A 21,382-nucleotide genomic window follows, 5' to 3' on the forward strand; every position below is an offset into this window, starting at 1 on the left:
CTTAGTTGTATCCAGAGGTCATTCATTCATGTAAAGAGATAGAAGGATAGAGAGAGGTTGGGAACGTGTTGAGCAGTGAAATTGTCGCAAAAGTACAACTCCGACAAGATGGTGCAAAGGCAGCATAATGACCATTGAACTGTCTATCCTGTGATTAATTCGCAACATGATGGAGTAGAGCTCTTCCCTTTGGGCTACCACCCTGCCTCATACCTTTCCCTTCTTGATGTCATGGAAATAAAGGCCCTCAATTATTGTGATATATTGCGATGAAGCTGTGTCTTGGCCTGATACTTTCACATTACAGACAGCTTGGTGGCCACAATTTTCTATCACCTCTTTTGGTCTTGCACCCTCTGCCCTCCCTTTGCTTTGTGCCTCTGAGGTTTTTGCAAGACATACACAGTCTCTTAGTAACCATCTTCTTGTTTACCTCCCAAAATCCAGGCTCACTGCTCACCTGTACTCATTTGTTCCTCTTTTCTCTTGCCTCGGGAACAGACTTTCCCAGTCTGTTCAGTCCCATTCTTCCCTCCAGGGCTCAAGACCGCTGTTCACCACTACATCACCCATCCATACTTCTGATCTCTTCTACCCCAAATGACCCCATTCCTCAGCAATCCTTTTTACAGGTTATTGTGATTTCTTCCCCTTTTCTCTCTCCTCCCCCCCCCACCCCTTGTTCTTGATCCCACTCTCAGGTCTACTCTGCTGTTGGTGTTTCCCCCTTTCGATTTCGTTCCCTTCCATTCTGCTCTAGCTCTTCGACGAGCTTTGATAATGTAAACAAAAATAAAAACCTGACCATAAATTATCTGATTGGTTCTTCACAGGCAAGGTGTTGTATCACCAAATGTGCCATCTCTCGGATAGATGTTAAGCGGTGGACCAGTCTGATAGCATTCGTTACTGAACCTGAAAGTCAAATATCCTATGGTGTCCTTCGACAAAGAATAGGCGAGTTATTGCAGGCACTTTGAACAAATTACAAATCTCTGCTAGCATCAGTCGAATGTGAGGCTTGGCCTGACGATTCATAAAAGACAGGCCAAGTATACATGTTCAATGAGCAACATTCCCAAACTAAATGGGGAAATGGCAAAAGGAGAGAGAGAGAGAGAGAGAGAGAGAGAGAGAGAGAGAGAGAGAGAGAGAGAGAGAGAGAGAGAGAGAGAGAGAGAGAGAGAGAGAGAGAGAGAGAGAGAGAGAGAGAGAGAGAGAGAGAGAGAGAGAGAGAGAGAGAGAGAGAGAGAGAGAGAGAGAGAGAGAGAGAGAGAGAGAGAGAGAGAGAGAGAGAGAGAGAGAGAGAGAGAGAGAGAGAGAGAGAGAGAGAGAGAGAGAGAGAGAGAGAGAGAGAGAGAGAGAGAGAGAGAGAGAGAGAGAGAGAGAGAGAGCAGTACCATCGAAACTGAGTAGGGGGGGGAGAAGAGTGGTAGATATATATATATATATATATATATATATATATATATATATATATATATATATATATATATATATATATATATATATATATATATAGTGATTATCATTAATTATTTATTATTGTGTGTTATTTTATGTGACTCAATAAATTCCATGATGCAACTAGTCTCAAATATAATTCATCCATTTGGAAGATTAAAAGAGTAGGTTCGCGATGTTAAGCTCGTATTAACAAGAGCATCCCTTGCCCCCCTAAACATTATTTTATCTATTTATTTATTTGCAGTAGTTTTGTTTAGATTGTTGATTATCCAAGACTTGTGAGTTGAATTGCTTGCAGCAGAATGTCTCATCTAAATGTAAGATCATCATCATCATCATCATCATCATCATAATCTTCATTATCATCATCATCATCACCATTTTAAAGCCTTTTTCCCTGAGCAGGGGTCAGCTTTTTGCAGGCTCCAATCAGGGTACCCTTTCTTGTGGCAATGTTTTTTTTTTTTTTTTACAGGCGGATGCCCTTCCTGACCCCAACCCTTTCGTCGCCTTCAACACGTAGGGATAATTACCAGTATACTGGTGCTCATTTTGCCGACCTCGGAAGGATGACAGGCTGAGTCAACCCCCTGATGTTAATTCAGTAGCCAGCAGGGCTCGAACTCAGGACCCCGAGGATTCCATGCCACCACCCGAACCACTAAGCCAACACCAGCCTCACTCATCTAAATGTAAGACAATCAATCAATTACCATCTTTCTTTTTAACAAGATGACTACTTGCTCGTTGTTTTACAGGTATAAAGTCTTCTATAGATATGTCCACAAAGTGCCAGAAGTCTTCATGCCTTCCTGAACATATGCCCCATCTCTCCCCTTCCTTTCCTCCGTTACCTCCAAAACTCCTTTCCTTTTCCTCTCCCTTCCTTCGCAACCTCTATACCCCTTTTTCTTGGATTTATCTTCCCCACAATTTAACAAATCCCCCCCACCCCTCCTGCCACCCAACTGGGTTCCATAGATGGTCCACCATATGCAAAATGCTTGGGGTGGAAAAAAATGTTTCTATACTTTGAGGATCATGAGCTGCAACGTTCTTCCCATTTCCTATTTAATATTTGCTTTTATTGTTCGTCTCCTCCTCTTCCATTTATAAGGGGTAAGGTCCGATAGCACCAAGCTTCTGCTCTGTATTGACCACGATATTCCTCCACCTCCCTCTGTGCTCAGCCAACTCTCTATCCTCTCCAACCACCCCTCCCTTACTGATATCCTTCCTCACACAATCCTCCCCATCTCAACCACGGTTTACCTCTCTTTCTTCGAACTTGTTCCCTCAACCTATCCGCTCTTTTTGCCATTCTCTCTTCCTCCATCTGAACCAAGTGTCCAGCCCATCTCAGCCAGAATTTCACCAATCGTCCCGTCAAGCACATCTGCACATCAATCTCCTCCCTCAGTTCATCCATCGTTCTATCCACCCTCTTCACTCCCACAATCCTCCTGACCCAGTTGTTCTCGCAGACCTGAAGCCTCTGTTGTTGTCTCAATGTGAAAAAGGTTCCAAAAAAGGTTTTTTCTCTCCATCAATGAAAATCTTAATGATATGTTAATTGAATTATACATTTGAATACTGGAGAACACAAATCGTATTATTGGCATTTTCAAAAACCTTCCGTTTAGCAGTAATTGGACAAATGATTATGGCATTTTACAGCATCACTTCCAATCAAATTTGCCACTGACAGACGCAACCATGTTCTTGTTTCTCAAGACTGCGTGGGGTAAGGTGTTCTATGAGCTCCCTAGTTGTAATCAGTATCTCTGTCGTTCTAGTGAAACCCGTGCCAGTCTTGTCAAAACCCGATCGTTTTGTTCAAACTTCGCTTTATTGACCTGCTGGGTGGGCTATAAGAGCCGCTCTCAGCCCTCCATTTTTGAGTGGTACAAGCTTCCACGGGCTAAAGCTTCATCAGAATACTACGGAGGGTTCAGCGAGCCAGCGCTCGTAAAAGCATCTATAATTTCAGAACAAAAGCTCTTCAGCAAAATAGTTTTTGCACTTTAGAAACAACATTGGCAGATGACATTGGAGCTTTCATGGGAAGCAAAATACATTTTTTGTGCAACATCGAAAAAGGAAAACACATTAACAGCAACAGATGTGTATGCAAAGTGTTAATAAAAATTCCTTCAACATTTACACAAAAGCTGCCTTACACAAGGAATGAATATGTGGAATGAAACACATCCCAGTAATTGGAGAGATAAATATCAAGGTTGAGAATGTTTTCGTTCTTTCTAAACCCAGTTTTCTTCCATTTGGCTTGAAACACTTTCATCCCATTCCAATTCTACTAATTTGCTGTTCTTTCTCCTCCCTTTACATCAATATCCCTCAGCCCTCCTTCAACCCACCTCCCGTCCTTTACTTTTTCATGCCTTCATCCATCAAACCTCCCACACCATGTTTTGCATTCTTTGTCGGGCCAGGCCATAGTTACAGCCATTGGGGAGGAGAATGTGCAGATATTGCTTCCTCACCAGTATATTTCATAAACGTCTTTCATTCTGCCACCTTGTTTCACTTACAATCCGCTAATCCCCTTGATGTAGCCGTCCTGCTTAAATTACAGACCTTTCCCCGCGTGCTTGTAATTTCATTTCCTTCAACCAAGCTTTGCAAAGTGCTGCCTGAAAACGTTCTTTCATTCCGGCCACGACAAATCTGCGGCTCCTTTGCTCTGCAAACAATCTCTGTCTGCCAACAGGTATAATTATTGCCGAGGCATACTGCCTTTAAAGATACTTCTGGCATATCTCGGCTGATTGTGCTAAAGTATAGACTTAAACTCATTTATTCCATAATTTCCAGGTGTTACATTCCTTGGGGAAGGGGGAATTTGCTTATCTAATTGGAGCAGAGTTTGACATGATTGTTAAGGTGGATCTGTCATGTCTCTTGTCTTTTCTTCTATTGGATGCTCAGGAGCTCGTCTTCAGGGAAGGTAGTCCGGATATGACTGATATGGAAGGGAATCTCATCTCTTTGTCGGAGACGTGATGTCACAAGGATTCTCAAGAAAGATAAAGTGATGTCTACGGAGACCTCGGACAGGAAACAAAGAATGAATGGGATGGTGCTCCAGTGAGAGAGAAAGAAAGAGAGAGAGAGAGAGAGAGAGAAAGAGAGAGAAAGAGAGAGAAAGAGAGAGAAAGAGAGAGAAAGAGAGAGAAAGAGAGAGAAAGAGAGAGAAAGAGAGAGAAAGAGAGAGAGAGAGAGAGAGAAAGAGAGAGAGAGAGAGAGAAAGAGAGAGAAAGAGAGAGAAAGAGAGAGAGAGAGAGAGAGAAAGAGAAAGAGAAAGAGAGAGAGAGAGAGAGAGAGAGAGAGAGAGAGAGAGAGAGAGAGAGAGAGAGAGAGAGAGAGAGAGAGAGAGAGAGAGAGAGAGAGAGAGAGAGAGAGCTCGTTGGGAAAAAAAAGTGCTGGCAGTGTGGTGTTATGGTGAAAAGAGAGAGAAGGTGGAGAGAGGCATATATCTTTTGGTGAGAAAAAGTAATATTTTGAGTTATTGCAGCACAAAGAGGCCTGGTGATCATTTCTCACCGTTCATGGCCTAAACATAGGGCGTTTAGCATGTTTAGCATTCGTGCTCAGTTTCCAGAGGACCTGGGTTTGATTCCAAGTCTGGGCACTTAGTTTTCCCACATATACATCTTACGTCTGTTTGCCTGTTCATTTATAATTGTATAACTACACCCGTTGGGGTTAATAATAGTTGTCATGGGAGTGCCCTCAGGGGGTGAATACTCTCTTATGGACAGGCTGTCGCTGCTTCTATGGTTGGCAGTGACTGTCCCGGAAGCAACGGTGGAAAGAGAGCGGCATTTCTCTATGTGGGAGAATTGTGTGCTTAACCTGTGGGTCACCCAGCTAACTCAGATGTAAAATCATTGGTATGGTTAACCAGAGGATCTGGGTTTGATAAAACTTGAGTGTGCAGTACTTGGACAAAATATTACAGCATTTTATATGAAGATGACCAATCAAATTTGCCATTTGCAGACCCTGTCCATGTTGTCTTTTTTTCTCAACACTGCACACTGCACAGGTCGCAGCAAAAATGTAATTGGTGGCTTTGTTTATAGCTGTGTGGTTTGACTCCATCGGCTGGGGGGGAATCGAACGTTGGGAGTCCCAGCTGATAGTGCCAGCATTCAAATCGAAAAATTCCGCTTGATTCCGCTCACTTGATTCCGGAAAAATTCCGCTGACTGCTTTTCTCGTATTTTCGACAACTGCAAATTATTGACTTCCCGAGAAAGTCAACTAGAACCTTCGGAGTCGATATTTGAAAGCACCTGCAACACCAGGAGATCATAATACAGAACGCAGGTAATTAACAAATGTGACATGCTTGATTTTTGTTTCTGCCTCTGGACAGGTCAGGCATGGGAACATGCACCAGAGCAGCACATCGCTGTGTCCAATTTCTGCCGGTACTCCAGGGGCCTCCATCTTGCCATCCCCCAGGCAGATGCCTGGGCCATCCCCATCTCCTTGAGATGCCGATCGCCTGCTGCAACCAAGAGGAACGTGGTTGGCCCATTGGCTTCCTCCACTCATGAGGCTCCTTCACTGAGAGAATCTGGTGAGTGGGATCAGCATCATGAAAATGAGACACATGTTCATACAGCCGCAGCTGATGCTCACAGACGATGCAGGTAGCAAATCACAATTCAGTCTCTCTCAGCAACCTCTCGTAGGACACAAAGTCCCACCAATGAGAGCCAAGGATTCTCCAAGGATGCACCGCAGCTTGATCTCTCCAACATCCTCCCCAGAATCCAGTCCATATAAGGGCTGAAAAGTGTGGGGGCCAGTAGACACCCCTGACGAGTAACAACTAGAAATAAGTCAGATGGTATAATCACATTTCACAGCACCCTCAGTAGCAGAGTACATTTCAGGCATCAGATCGATCAGTTTTGGTGGCACCCCACAAAGACCAAGAATCTTCCAGAAGGCATCCTGATTCACTGAATCGTACGCTTTACAGAGATGAACATAAGCTGCAAGCAGCCCCTGCCGAAACTCTTGTCTGCATTTGGTGAGGACATGAAGAGCAAGGATACGGTCAATCGTTGACCTCTTTGGTGTAAAGCCTGACTCTTCTGGACACTGGTGCCCAAGCAGATTGTGGGAAATCCTACAAAGAATAATTCAAGCAAAGACCTTGCTGGGCACTGAGAGCTGCATCACCCCAAGGGAGTTGTTGCAGTCCTGGTGATCACCCTTCCCTTTCCAGAGAGGAAAAACATGGCCCCGCTTCCAGTCAAATGGGAAGATGCCTGTGTTCCAGGCAAGGCACAGAACTGCATGCATTGACATGAGTACAGCATTTCCACCAGCCTTGAAAAGTTCAGCATGGATGGCACTTATCCCAGGAGCTTTAACCCATTTCAAGCAGTTCACCACAGCCTGTGTTTCCACAAACAAAGGTTGATCACAGTTGATTGGCGTGTCAGCAATAGGTATTGTAACACCCCTGACATCCAACTCAACAGCTGGTGGAACAGCCTGGTACAGCCGCTCAAAGTAACGGACCCAGCAGGCCTTCACTTAGGACTCCTTTGTCAAGAGCCCACCACCCTACACTCTGCCGTACACTGAGGGATGGGCTTGGAGGAACACAATGTGCGATTTTCCCTGTAAGAACGACAATCACTTGACCACAGGTGATGCTCCACCCCCTCACAAATTCCTTGCAAATAGGCCTCTTTGTCCACTCTTGGCGCACGTGCAGTTTTAGGCCTCAGCTCCCTGAGGCCTAAGTCACATTTGCCACGGCGGCCGTGGGGTCTACAAAATCTACGGCCACTAGCAATCATATGGCGGCCGCAGTATTTCCACGGTCACACAATGTAGCAGTCACATATGTTTTTATTTTTTGGGGAGCAGCACGGCGTATTTATAAATTGTGCAGACCGAAAACGTGGGGGTGCCGCACGGTCTTTGATTTGATGTCGCACTGTGACCTTAGGGCGTTCCTGCGGCGGCCATATAATTTTCAAAGCAGACGCAAGGTAGCCTCAAGGCGACCGCAAAGTGACCGCAGGGTGACCGCAGGGTTTAAGGCGAATTCGCCCTAAGGCGAACGTGCAGCCAGACGGACGGTAACGAGTGGGTTTTTTTACCAGTTCTTTTGTTTCGGCTTGTCGAATTGCTACGGCGAACGTAGAAATGAAAAAAAGTTATAACTCTGCGCTATAATTCCACGGCGACCCCTACGGCCTGTAAAATATAGCCAAATGGCGTAAGGCCACCTTGAGGCCACCGCAGAAACTCTGCGGCCGCCGCACGTTTCTGTCAATTCAGAGGGCGTACGGCCGCCGTATCCTCGCCGTAGAGCAAATGTGACTTAGGCCTGAACAGCTCAGCTCTGCCATTAAGCCTGGCCCTGCGACTCTGGTCAATGGTATCCAGTGTCCCTTGAGACACAAAATTCTTCTTCAACCCACAGTGAGTTCCAAGACATCCACTGGCAACATCAATGATGGTGGTCTTGATGGCAAGCCACAACTCTTCAGGATTCCCCCAAAGCATCCAGACTCCCCAAATCCACACACACAGCCTATTTGCATGCCCCTCAGCTCCCCTCTCATCCTTGAGCTTGCCAACATCCAACATCTGCTGGGATGGTAGCATTCTTCTGGATTTAAGCTGTAACTTTAGAGTTGCTACAACAAGCTTGTGGTCGGTATTTAGGAACTGAGCACTCCGGTAGACTCTGCAGTTCTGTGTCATCCTCCAGTGAGCATCAATGAGCACATGGTCAATCTCCTTTGCCACACCACAAGCGTTGGATTACCAAGTCCAGCGATGAGCCTTTGAATGCTGCAACCCTGAACCAGCCACCCTAAGTCCTTGTCTTCTTGCAAAATAAAGGAGCTTTGTGCTATTCTGGTTCACAGTTCCAGACCCATGCGGACCAAGACATGTGTCATAACCATCTCTCTCAGTCCCAGTCAATGCATTAATATCCCCCAAGACTCGAAGAGTATCTCGCCTGGGGCACTGGTCAACCACAGACTCGAGCCCGGCATAGAGTGCATCCTTCACAGTGAGATCACAAGCCTCAAGTGGAACATATACAGACTAGGGAAACAACACCCAATGAGTGACAAATCCTTCGTCTCATAATATGCTTGTTGATCAGTGTTACCTCACTTATCATTGGAGTCAGCATTTTGGACACAGCAACAGCAACTCCTTTGGCATGGTAACCATCAGAGCGAACAGACCATTAGTAGGTGTGACCACCTGCCATGAACTCGCCATTATCCGGTCGCCGAACCTCAGAGAGTGCTGCAATACCTATGTTCAAATGCTTGAGCTCAGATGATAAAAGAGACAGGTCATCATCCTCTCTTAGAGATAGGATATTCCAGGCACCCACCCGACGGGACTGCCTAAGGTTAACCCAAGGAGACCACCGTCTGGTGGACATTACCTCAGCACCACTCTGCCGCACATTCCCACAATCGGACCCTTTAGGTTTACCCCGTGGTTTTCCTCCTATCATCAAGGAAAGGGGTTCTCGAAGGCTTTGCCCCAATCCCATCATCTGCTGAGCTGCCCTGCAGATGGCAGCAGTATCGGAGGTATTCCTACAGTCGGTTTTCAGATTTCCTTACATTTGTGGGTTTTGCGGAATGAAGTGTTGACAGTGGCCAGAGTGCAAATCCTGATTTGTGATTAGATCTGAGTTTCAGCTCATCCATGAGCATGAGACCATATAAAATACCTCCACCAGGCTGAACAATTTACGTTTTATATCCCATTGATCTACACCTGGACTATTAGTCCTTGTCACACACAAAGTCCAATAGGCTTGTTCTTGTCACGTACTCAACTCATCCACCAAGTTTTGACATAGTCCGTTCACAACTTCTTGAGATATCGTGCTATACTTATATCATTTTTGGCTCCCTCTCAATGGTGAAAATCACTTGAAAAATTAATAAAAATTCTTGTATTTATATCCAGATTCGGATCTTCACCATAATTGAGACCATTCGTCCTTGTCACACACCAAACCTGTCCACCAAGTTTCGTCCGAATCCATGGATAACTTTTTGAGATATCTGCTATATGTCGTCTTTGGTCCTTTCTCTCAATGATGAAAAATCAGTTTAAAAATTATAGTATGTGGATCTGAATCTTCACCAAAGTTGAGTCAATTATTCCTTGTCAAACACCCAACCGGTCCAACGAATAACTTTTTCCATAACTTTTTGAGACATCGTTCTCACAGACAGACAGACAGATAAACAGACACAGACAGGGGTGAAAACAGAACCTCTGTCCACCTTCGGTGGTGGAGGTAATTACTTGGAAACTTGTAATCAATAAGGGAGCGAGCCTTGGCCTGTGTCGCAAAACATTGTGCCGGTTGCTTTACACGAATGGTGAACAAGGTAAAACGAAGCACTTTATGTTGCAATAAAAACATTTCATCCAGACCGTTAAAAGTACGTAGTCGGAGTTATCGACGTCATATTGGGGGGAAAGCAGCCCATAACCGTGAATATCCCACACCTGACCAGTAAAATCGTACACAGCTCCAAGGGTTTATAGTCTGTATAATTGAAAGAGATGCTTTATGGTAGAAAGTTCATTTGAGATGTAAAACGTGCCAAACTTGCTTTGAAAATTCCAGACGTCGTGAGCTTGAGCTTTTACAGCTTTTGCTTCCCTCAAAGCCCGTTTTGTCGATGAAACTGAACAATGTTTTACATCATTTCCACCAGGTATTCTCCGTTGCTCCCATGTGCACCGTGCTGTCGGTGGAGCTGTAGAAATCTATCATGGTCAAAGAGCTTTGGGCCCCATTCCAATGCCAGTTTCCTCCTCCGCTGTACTAATGAGAACATTGATACGCTGCTTTGTTCTTATAAAACCCTTGGAGGCATTTAATAACAGAGCGTAAGCTACGGGACACCATTAAAGTGAGAAACAATGTGCTGATTAAATTAGGCTTTTCAATATAAGGGCCTTCTCGGTTATCTTCCAAATGCAGACACTTTATGAATCCCGTCATCCAGCATCAATTTGATAATTTTTGCAGCATTTCATGTTATCATTTGTGTGTCCAGTATGGGCCAAACGACATACTTCGTTCTGTAAACTATAATGAACGTCGCAGGCTCGAGTGTGCAGAGCCGGTGGGGTTTGTCCCTTCGGAGCATTAACCTCACAAAAATCGCCATTCTGCCATTCTGTTGATGCATTGGAGAGCGAGTCGTGCTTCAGAGATGTTGTAAAGCCTAATATCCCATTTGCAGTCATAAATGTTGTGTTGTCAGGTGGCATTCCGATTTCCGCCATCTTGGAACTCTTGGGATCAACCACATCTCAGAAACACAATTAAGCTTACACAGGGTGCGGCAAAAGATGGGACTGATTTGAAATTTAAATATATTTTAATTACAGAAGACTTTATGTGTTCCAATGAATTAACATTGGGAAAGGAAAGACATTAGAATTTCTTCAGCATACACGAGGTTGAAAATGATGTCAGTTGAATGGATACCTTGCCAGGTAACACATTCCACTGCTCTGGGAGCCATTGCCTTCATCACCTTTACAACAGAGTACTCCATTGGAATAGCGTGAATTTCCCTCGTAATTATTTCTTTCAGTTCATTGAGTGTGTGGCATGTTCATGTACACTCAGTCTTTTAAATACCCCCACAGGAAATAATCAAGAGGGACACGATCAGGAGATTTGGGAGGCCTATTCACATCTCCAAGTCTGGAAATCAGCTTTCCAGGAAAATGCTCTCACAACAGTTCCACGCATAGCCTTGTGGTGTGCCATATAGCCCCTTCTTGTTGTTTCATGGAAGCTTGCCACACACCTGTTTATTACTTTTCCTGATGGTGCATCACAAACTTGGAAATGTCTTAATGTATTCTCTTTATGCTGGCAGTGTAGAATGTATGTATATTCGTATATATATATATATATATATATATATATATATATATATATATATATATATATATATATATATATATATATATATATATTCTATAACAATAAATGTGAGTGTGTCAGTTTATGTCAGTGTGTGTGTCATTGTGTTTGTCTCCTTCATAATTCCAACCATGAAACCTCGTGGTCTGAACCTTTTACTACATGTGAAGGGAACTCCAAGGAAGTGCATGAATGAAAATTGGGTGATTTGGTTCATTTAAACACTCCTTTTGAAGATGATTAAAGATCTAATTTAAGGACTTTAGGACCCTGTGGACCCTTTAGACCCCATTAGATCCCTTCATCCCCAGAGACCCATTCGACCTTCAGTCTGAGGGTGTTCTGCATTAATACTTAAGGATCACCAGTCATAATCAAAAGCCCTCTCCCCTCCTGCCCCATTGGTAAACCACGTTCCGACAAAGCTAAAAAAAGAAGAAAATATAATTAATTAATTAATTTGTCTTTCTTTTTTAGAGGTTCCACTGTCAAGCCTCATCCTTGGTCACATCTCTGTTACTCGCTTGGGTCTCAATTCACCATTTTTTGACCTGCTCAACAATGCCTTGAATTGGAACAGTCCACAACAGTTTCTTACCGATAGTTTTTTTTTCACTTTCCTCATCTTCGATCATCATACCTTCGAATCAATGTATGCATTGCTATGCTTATAAATGCCAGGATACGCCGGCGTTTGTGGCTTTATTTCATTTCCGCACAAGCCATAACCTGTAGAATGTCTTAAACCGAGCCAAATTTCAAAATATAAGCTCTAGAATTGAACTTCTCAGCAGCTCCACCTTCTAAAACTAGTTAATTTGTCCAATTCGGACATTGCTTTACATTCCGGGCATCTACAGGTAACGTGTAGATTTGGAGAATACAGGTGCATGGTGTTTCATGACCGATCGGCGATCGCTAATCTCTTGCCAAGACAGCCCTTCCTTATCAACAATTTCATTGGAGTTCTTGCGTGAGTGCTTAAGCCACTTAGTGAGCTTTGTTCGTTTTCAAGGAATTGCCATACACAGCAAAAGGATTCGCACTGTCACTGAATTATATCGGTCGACTTGAACAAAGGTCAGACCCTACTCGCTGCATTTGGCCCGATATATTCACGCATGCAGTCCCTCGAGCAGTGGCTCGCTCACTGAAAATGTGCACAGTTCCCCTTTTTGAACGATCTTCTTTCATGATTCGACCCTTCACTTCGACATAGATGTATACATACTGTACAATTAAAATCAAATGCTTCGTTTGTTTTTTAAGTTTCTTCTACTGTTTTGTTGGAGTGTTTGCTTGGAGCACTGTTCAAGCTTCGATCTTTACAAGTTTCATGTTGATCCCTTGGAGCCCTTCTCCATGGAGACATCTTCAGAGTTAGGAAAGTAAAATCAATGAGATGACTACAATGAGTAAAATTGTGTGCAGTTACAAAGCAATGAATCACCTCATCAGGGCAGGATTGCCAAGTGTATGCACACTCATCTCTAAGCTGTCAAGCCTGGGTTTGAATCCTGAAACAGCTATAAACTGTCATCCTGGAGTTTTACACTCAAGGTGATTCATAAGTGTGTGTGGACCATCTCTCGGATAGATGTTCAACTGTCGGAATTCCTATTCCCCCCTCCACCCCCCGTCTCTCAGATTGACGTCACATCTGCCGGAATCCCCCTATCCTCCTCACGCTCACCTCCCCTCACTCTCCTGTGCAGGGCCGAATTAAGGTCTTCGTAGGCAAAGGCCCTTGAGATTTCGTAGGCCAAATTCAAGAGTGACAAAAATGACGATTTTGAACATGAAATTTAATCGGAACAGACTGCGGTAAATGGAGAATTATCCGACTTTCAAACATACAAGTGCATGTAAAATCCAATTCGGCTTCGATATTGAGAAACAAACGATACAGAAAACAAATTCGGAGGAATGTATTGTTGCGGTTGAGGAAATTCGCAAACCACCATTCAGGTCCCATAGGTGAGATATCTCTGTAAGTACATGTGTAGTTAGCCCCAAACCCGTTGTTTAGAGGGAATAAATGTGATTCATTCGGGCTGCGAACCCTTGAGATAGTCGTTTTTCTGTTCTATCTTTATTTTGAACCAACCACGTCTCAACCGCCATCACACAGCAACCACCGACCGCAACGCCGCTTCACAACAACAACAACAACAACAACAACGCCAACAGCCACGACCTTTACCTTCAAAACTCGCTCCCGCAAACATCACATCACCGCCATTCCAAACGTCGCCATGGCCATGGACAACCACTTTAAACCCTCCACCACCTTCGCCTCTCCTTCTGCGGCCATTCCCGCACCGCTTGTGGACGCCGAGCGTCAGGCTGTCCTGGCCTCGTACAGGGCTCGCGCAGAGCCGTGGGTACAAAGTGTGGCCTTTCCGAGGAGAGGTCGGATCAGGAATGATACACGCCCACTTCTGATCCGTCCAATCAGCAAGCACGGGGCGGTTTGGCCCCGCCTCCAGGCACGTCGGAGTAGAATCGATATATGCAAATTCGAGGATCAGGGGAGATTCACGCCCCTTTTTCTCCGTCCAATTGGCGAGCGTGGCTCCACCCCCGAGCTCGTTTTGATCCAGAAATTTGCATATGGGTTCTCCTGCCATACTATAAAGTGCCGAGCGCGGGGCGAATTCAGTGAGTTTTTTGGGCTCGGGTGAGTTGGAGAAGTGTGGCAGCGGGAGAGTTTTTCGGTCAAGGGAGTTGGAGAAGAGTCAAGGCGAGTTGGAGAAGTGTGGCAGTGGCAGAGTGTGGCAGCAGCAGTCAAGACGGGTCTGGAGGAGAGTCAGTCTGTCGGGGTTCGGAGTCTGTCGGGGAGCTGCAGAGAGGGGAAGCCGGGAGCGCGGTCGAGGTCGCAGTGGAGTCGCTCGTCGCGGGAGCGGGAGCTATCCTCTTTCCCTAGAGCATCAACAATTCCCCCCTTCCCCCCCCCCCGCGCTGAGATAGTGCGGAAAGGGGGCCCCGTTCCAACCCCATCCCAAGCAGTGCCAACGAAACCCGTGGAGGAGCGCGGAGTCGGGGCACCGCCACCACATTTGCGGCTCATCACAAGACGGGTAGGCTCCACCTGGTCTCGCGGCCCACAGGCCCGTCTGCCCCTTATCGTTGAGGGTGGCCCTTTTCTTTTGCTTTTGAGTATATGTGTTGTCGGCGCCGTCTGTAAAGTAAAACTGTGTAAGTGTTGCCATGTGCTCGCGTAGTCGGTAGTCGATCTGCATTGTTGTGTTTCTTTTGTTGCAATTGCGTTTGGTGCATAATTGTTGTGTTTCTTTTACATTTGCTTTTGGTGCATAATTGCTGTAATCGTATATGTGTGCTTTCCGTGTGCCGCGGAATAAATGTGCCTTATGTTAGTTAGTGTTATGTTGAACTGTTTTTCCCGTTTCGCTTCGTCTTTTCTTTAATTGAATATCAATCTTACTTCACGTAAAGGGTTGGTAGTGGGCTTAATACGCCTGATAATTAATCGGAACCGTCGAGGTCGACGATAACACTGCTCGGTTATCCCGATAGTACGGAACGGGTCGCTTTTATTGGCCCGTGTCCGGAGTCGACCTGCGGCGAGGTGCGATCGCCCGGTCTACCCTCCGTGTGGGTACTTAGGTAGGTCGAATTTGGCGAACAACCCTATCCCACGCAGGGGGGCCGATTGGCACGATCGTGGTGAGGCCGAAAGTCCCACCTGTGAATAGTTCCCGGCGTTAGTCCGAGAGGGTCACGACGGAATTGTCCGTCCGGTGGGCGACGTGCCGCAATTCGATTTATGTGGCCGCTCACACGCCGGCGGGCGCGAATTCGCAACAGTATGTATATTCAATTTCCACCCTGCTGAAACACCTTCTTTCGTGCCTTTTGGTTGGCAAACGACGCGATCACTTCGAAGAAATCGATTTGCTTCATCAACTCAGATTCAACACAAGGCAGAGCGAGCGTGGACACGCGCACCTGCCCCATGGTCGACCGAAGACAATTTTTCACGCGCTTTAGTGTGCTGAAGGAGCGTTCACCCTCTCATCTTGCAGCAAACATCGAACAATATATTCGGAGGGCAACAAAAAATATTGGGGAATGTCTGTGTCAAATTGTTGTGAGTAATGTACTTGAGCATGTCCGATGCATCGATGAACTTGGAGTATTTCGAGAAAAGTTCTATTTCCTGAACTATGTCCATTTCAACGTCAGCAGGGTACGCTGAAACCAGTTTCTCTGCTCTGCGAGAGAGTGTATCATGGTCGAGGCTGTTGGCCGTGGGTATGAATCCATACAGATCCGTGATTTTCTGATCGCTCTCTCTTCTCCTATGGATTTCTGTCAGAAGGCGATTGAGCATGGAGAAGTACGTCTCAACTCTGAACTTCTCCCTGCCAGATTTTGGGGTTTCTTATTCCTCGTCATTTTCATCGATGCCCTTCTTTCGCCTCTTGACCCGACGATTATCATCAGCATAAATGATGAACTCAACCATCTTTTTTGGCGCGGTCCTGAAATGCATCAAATATTTCATCATTTCGAAGCGACTCTATGTATTCATAGAGGGCATCATAATGCTACTTAACCGCTCTGACATATATTCCAGGTTGTTGGAGACATCTGTTTACTCGATCAATGTTGCCAAGTAGATCAGACCAGACAGCGCACATGATTGCTGTTTCGGTCAGTTCCATCTTCTCAGCCAATGCTTTGGCTTCCAGTCTCACTGACAGTGTCTTTAGGGCGCTCTGCTATCTTCATTAGCGCCTTCTTTATGTCCTTGTAGCTTGCGGAAAACGCTTTACAAAAGCGTCCGCGAGCTGACCACCTCGTATCAGACTCGGACAAACATTTGAGTTTTATGGGACGTTCATCGAGTGACTTATTTAAAATGGTCCATCTTTGGGGAGATGCTGACATAAAGTTATACACGGCTTGAATAAGTCCAAAGTATTTTACGGCTTCCAAGCAACTCTCTGCGGCAGCGACTCCGACCAGATTCAAACTGTGCGCAGCACATGGTACCCACTGAGCCAATGGATTAATTTTACAGACTCTTGCTTGTACGCCTGAATAGACACCGGACATATTGCTTGCATTGTCGTATGACTGCCCTCGACAATCCATGAGATCAATCCCTTTGGCTTCCAGTACCTCTTGCAATTTTCCAAACAGATATTCACCATCGTGATGCTCAATGACGACGTACTGTAGAAACCTTTCGACGGCGCTACCATCTTGCATCACATATCGAAATATTACCTTCAACTGATCGATATGCGAAACGTCTGGCGTCGAATCGATGGAAACACCGTAATATTTAGCATCTTTTATTTCTCACACGATGGTAGATTTCACTTTTTCGGCCAGTAGTAGGATAAACTCGTCGCATATTGTTGATGACAGGTACGATACACTTCCCTTTCCCATGTTCCCATACACTTCAAGATGCTGGGCGAGAAATGGATCGAATTTTGAGACTAGTTCAAGACAACCAAGATAGTGTTACGGCTGTGGAAATTCGCAGGGCACCATATAGGTCCTTAGATCAGTTATGTCGATAAGTAATTGTGTAGTTAGATTTTCCCACCAATGTTTAACGGAATTATTCGTGTAACCGGGCTGTGATCTTTGAGTCAGCCGTTATTCTTTTGCTATCGTTATTTTGGACCAACCGCTTCCCAATAACCACCTCCCCCACCAACATCACTCTGACCAACCGCTTCACAACAACCACCTCTATCACCAACATTGCTTTGACCCACCGCTCCACAACCACTACCTTCTCCACAACGCCAACCACAACCACCTTCTCCACAACGCCAACCGCATTTTCAACCACAACAACCACCTCCTCCACAACCACCCTCACACAACCACCTTCTCCACGATGCCAACCACAACCACCTTCTCCACAACACCAACCACCATCTCCTAAACCGCATCTCCCCCAATACCCAACAACGAAACAACATCGCTTCACCTTCAACTCCGCGGGTGCCACCATCTTTGCGCCAGCCACGGCAAGATCGCTGCAAACAAACGCGGGGGTTTCCTTGTTACCAGCGACGGTAATTTCTACCACGTCCGCTCTCCCTTCAGCGTCGATGATCTCCACCACGTCCGCTCGCTCCAAGCTTCGCCTCGGAATTTGGATCAGGAGATCAAGAAGGACGGAGCCAGTGGGGGTCAGAGGGGAAAGAGCGGAGATCAAACCTCGCCTCACGAACCCTACAAAAAGGCGCGCAGAGCGACAGTTCAGTGCAGTCGGTCGGGGTTTGGTGTGGTGTGAAGACCAAGGTTCGAGTCCAGTGAAGGGCAGTGAAGGTCCGTGTTCACCAAGGAGACGGAGCTGGGAGCACAACAGGCCAGCCTTGCCACGCAGAACTGCGCGTCCGTGTGTGGGACGTGGGGAGAACTGGAGAGAGGTCGCCAGCCAGCATCGAACGGTCCATGGTGATCGGGCTTTGGGACAGTCCGAGCAGCGCTGAGGGACGGACGGGCTCTTAAAGAGAGCATCAACTCTGTAAGAGCAAAAGACCCATTCGTTCCTCTGAGGCGTTGCCGCCTGGGTCGGACCGCGGTTAAAAAAGCAGCCGTGAGGACGGGACGTCGCGGGGCACCCCAGCGAGGCACCTGGAAGGTGAAGGTAACCAGCCTGGCCTGGCAGAGCTTCTGCGGTCATCACAGCTCCGTGGAATAAAGACCCAAGAGGTCCAGTCTACCCCTCATCTTTCCTGGGGTTTTTCCTTATTTCTTTTGAATGAACATTGTGGCGCCATGTCCGTAAGTAGAACTGTTAAGCGTGTACATAATAGATAGACGGTGGTAGCTCTTTTGCATTGCTTTTGTTGGTTGTATACTTGTGTGCGTGTTCGGCCTTGCATAATTGCATACCTGCATGACTGCATCACTGTTTACTTGTGCTTTGCAAATAAATGTGCTTGTTCAAATGTTAACCCATTCGTTGCGTCCTCTTCCCTTAATTGAGCTGCCGTTCTGCGTTCGGAATATAGTTGGTTTTTAAATAGCTGATAAAGTGATCGGGTCCAACGGGGCTGCGCGATAATACCCTGCTCGGCTATCCCAAAAACGAAGCGAGCTGCTTAAGCGGCTCGTTTCCAAGCGGCCCCGTTGAGGTACAGTCTCTCGGTAGTCTGCCCGCGCGATTAATTAGGTATATCGACAATTCGGCGATTGACCCTGTAGCGCGGGTAGAGTGTTGACTAGGCTGTGGTGTGCACCCAAAACAATCGTAGCGGGACTCCGGTGTTTGATCCGGAAGGCTGCGACTAGATTGTCCGTTCGGTGGGCGAAGCGGCCGCCATTAGCTAAACATGGTCGCTCGCACGCCGGCGGGTGGGAATCCGTAACAATAGTTTCCATTGTTAGCACAACCCAGCTGCTCAGTCGTGCCCCGGAAAGGAAGCCCTCTTTCGGCGAGGAACGATATTACAGCGACAATTCGCTTCAGGAAATTAGTCCAGGAAGCTTCCTCGTGGAGGTACCGCTGTTCAAATGATGTGTGAATCCTGTCTGTCACCTTCATTTCGAGCGACTTTTTGATTGTGAGAATATGGGCAGTCCCACGCTCGTGCGAGACGTGCAGAGGGATCCTTCCAATCATTGAATCCGATTCGAAAATTACTCTGATGGCTTTCGTGATCATCGCCCTAAGAACATAGGAGTTTGCACACGTAGTAGTAAAGTTTACCGTTTGATGGAGAAAACAGCATCCAGTCCCTGTTCACCGTTTCCCCGTTTGTGAGTTTCCGCTGAAAGTGTTCGCGCCAAAAATACCGTGTTTTATCTGGATACACTCGGGCTGTTCCCTCCCCCTCCCCTCATACTTTCCTCCTCCCAAACCCCCTTCCCTCTCCACCCCCCACAGACATCTCTGGTTGGTGCCCGTGTGCTGTATTAATGTGCTGTTTTAACACACCCAATTTCGTTCAATTCTGCACTCACCCCCCACTTCTGCACCGTTCCCACTCCCAAACACAAGTCAAGGGCCGTTACCCCTATTTCCACCTCAATTCCACCTACCAAATGCAAGTCCAGCACCCCCTCACCTCACACATGCCTCATACTAAACCATCTCCTCCAACCCACTTAACCCCTGCTCTCTCCCCCATCCTCCTCACTCCCACCTCCCTCACGTAGTGTATTGTGACGTTTGCTGAGGCTTCGCTCTTCGCCCCCCTCTATCCCTCGCTCTTTCTCCCTTTCTCAACTTCTCCGAGCTCCCCCACCCCTCCTTGCTCTTCCCTCCTCACTTCCCCTCCCTCCTCTCCTCTCTCCCTCCCCTCTCACCTTTCCCTCCTCCCCTCCCTCCGCTCTTTCACTACACTCCCTTCTCTCTCTTCCTCACTCTCCTCCCCCCCCCACCACCCCTTAATATACCAGTCAACGAAGCGACAGGTTGTATTTTCTCGTATAAAATATTTGACACTTGGCCTGCTAAGGCTGTTTTGTAGCCGAATCTCCATTTACCCAAATTATTGTTTGTTGAACCATTAACTAAATCTATCAATTTTACTTTCAAATGTAGACATTTATCGAGTACAATGGGTTTTATGAAGTGAAAAATGATAAGTATATTTACCATCGGGAAAAGAACATTACGTATTCGCCCTTCATCAAAGGAAAAAAAAGAAAAAAAGGATAAAATTCAATTATTTTAGTTTTTTTCATTTTCAACTTTTCGTTCACAAAACCCATTGCTTATCTTGTGTCGTTAGCCTTCACAGAGATGAGCATTCTCATCTAATACATCACACTCATTTTAACACTTATGCAACACGTCACACAATACTTTGTGACATCCAAGTTGGTTTCAATATATTGGTGGTGTCTATGAGGTCATGGCAAAAGGGGCTCTTACAAAGGTATCATGGGTTTGTTTGGGTTTACGTTTCTGCAGAGTGACGTTGAACTGTGTGGAGTTGCTGGTGATCAAATAGCTCCTTTTACTCTCCCCAAAACCCCACCTCCTCAAAGCGAGAATTTTGTGCTCTGCGAAACAGCGAGCCCTGTTGACACCGCACGAGTAGAATGAAAGTTGTAGTTCAAAGATTAACTTTGAAGAATGAACCATGGACAAGACAGCATAAAAGGTGACCACATTACCAATTAGGGTACTATGCTACACATTCAGCCTCTTGGTAGTCTCCTAATGGATACTACAATTTTAATGGCATTCCACAAAGTGTTCCACATATCAGACCATTTCCAAATGTGGTATTGCTTTCTTTTTCTTTAACTTGAAGAAAAATAAACTAAACCCTATCCTTAACCCTAGCCCTCACTCTTACTAAAACTTTAACCCTCCCCAACACCCCCCCCCCCCCGCACTACATGTTCAGCATAAGTGAACCTACGTGAAAATAAGCTGTGTAAGTTCCAATGTGATTTCTTTAAAAATTCCTGAAGTTTTACAAAAATAAAATCACTCAACTAGAACGGCACTCGGTAGAGCGTATATCCTCACTAGGCTAAACAGTTTACAATTTGTATCCCACTGATAGGCTGGATCTGAATCCGGACCCGAACCAAAACCTAATCCGCTTGTTCTTGTCACCTACCCAGCTCGTTCACCTGGTTTTATCATAACTCGTCCACAACTTTTTGAAATACCGTGCAGTATATATTGTTCTTATACCTCGCTCTCAATTGAAGAATCACTTAATCAATTTTAAAAATCCTCGTATCTGGATCCGGATTTGGATCGACACCAAAATCTAATCAATAAGTCCTTATCACACACCTAACCTGTCCACCAATATTCGGATGAATCCGTCCATAACTTTTTGAGATATCGTGCTTTGTGTCGATTTGAGCACTGTCACTCAATGGTGAATAATCGCTTAAATATATTCTCGGATCCGGATCAGGAAACGGATCTTCACCAAAATTTAATCA

At 45.8% G+C, this 21,382-nt stretch overlaps 1 protein-coding gene across 1 annotated transcript; it reads left to right on the top strand.

Annotated features, from left to right (window-relative positions):
- The first annotated feature begins 1,952 nt into the window (after positions 1-1,952).
- Positions 1,953-11,418, top strand: LOC147018899 (uncharacterized). Its single transcript, XM_085900049.1, has 3 exons — positions 1,953-2,159; positions 5,870-6,076; positions 11,185-11,418. The coding sequence occupies exons 1-3, from the start codon at positions 2,111-2,113 to the stop codon at positions 11,310-11,312; spliced, it is 384 nt and encodes a 127-aa protein (XP_085756175.1). The 5' UTR covers positions 1,953-2,110; the 3' UTR covers positions 11,313-11,418.
- The last annotated feature ends 9,964 nt before the right edge of the window (positions 11,419-21,382 follow it).

Source organism: Eptatretus burgeri, chromosome 10 (genome assembly GCF_056783735.1).
Source record: "Eptatretus burgeri isolate ZD-2024b chromosome 10, Ebu_testis_v1, whole genome shotgun sequence".
Lineage (NCBI taxonomy): Eukaryota > Metazoa > Chordata > Myxini > Myxiniformes > Myxinidae > Eptatretus > Eptatretus burgeri.